Below are 282 nucleotides of genomic sequence, written 5' to 3'. Positions count from 1 at the left end.
TGAAATAAATGCTGTTCTTTTGAACTTTCTATTCATCTGTGAATCCTGAAAAATAAAATGCATCACGGTTTGCAAATATATATACTTTAAATAATATATAATATATATACTTTTATATATTTCTGTGTTTTATATATTTTAAATTCTAAAAATATTTCACAATTTTTCTGTATTTTTGATCAAATAAATGCAGCCTCTGTGAGCAGAAGACGTTAGGAAGGAGTTAGAAGCCAGCGGCTGACCCTGAATCGGCCGAAGTCGGAGTAGGAGTCGTCGTAGGTC

The 282-nt window shown here is 31.6% G+C and overlaps 1 protein-coding gene across 1 annotated transcript in view; it reads right to left on the bottom strand.

Moving 5' to 3' along the window:
- The window catches only part of LOC107747630 (vitamin D3 receptor A-like), a gene marked incomplete at its 5' end in the record, with an annotated part of 13,747 nt that extends 13,469 nt beyond the window's left edge, over positions 1-278 (bottom strand). The window contains one exon of the mRNA XM_016562228.1: positions 243-278. Coding sequence (XP_016417714.1) covers positions 243-278 — 36 coding nt within the window. The remainder of the gene's footprint in view (positions 1-242) is intronic.
- Positions 279-282: the final 4 nt, after the last annotated feature.

This window comes from Sinocyclocheilus rhinocerous, unplaced genomic scaffold (assembly GCF_001515625.1).
Source record: "Sinocyclocheilus rhinocerous isolate Xijiao unplaced genomic scaffold, SAMN03320098_v1.1 scaffold2755, whole genome shotgun sequence".
In the NCBI taxonomy this organism is placed as follows: domain Eukaryota; kingdom Metazoa; phylum Chordata; class Actinopteri; order Cypriniformes; family Cyprinidae; genus Sinocyclocheilus; species Sinocyclocheilus rhinocerous.
The sequence above is the reverse complement of the archived record's forward strand: the minus strand, read 5'-3'. Positions and strand labels throughout refer to the sequence as shown.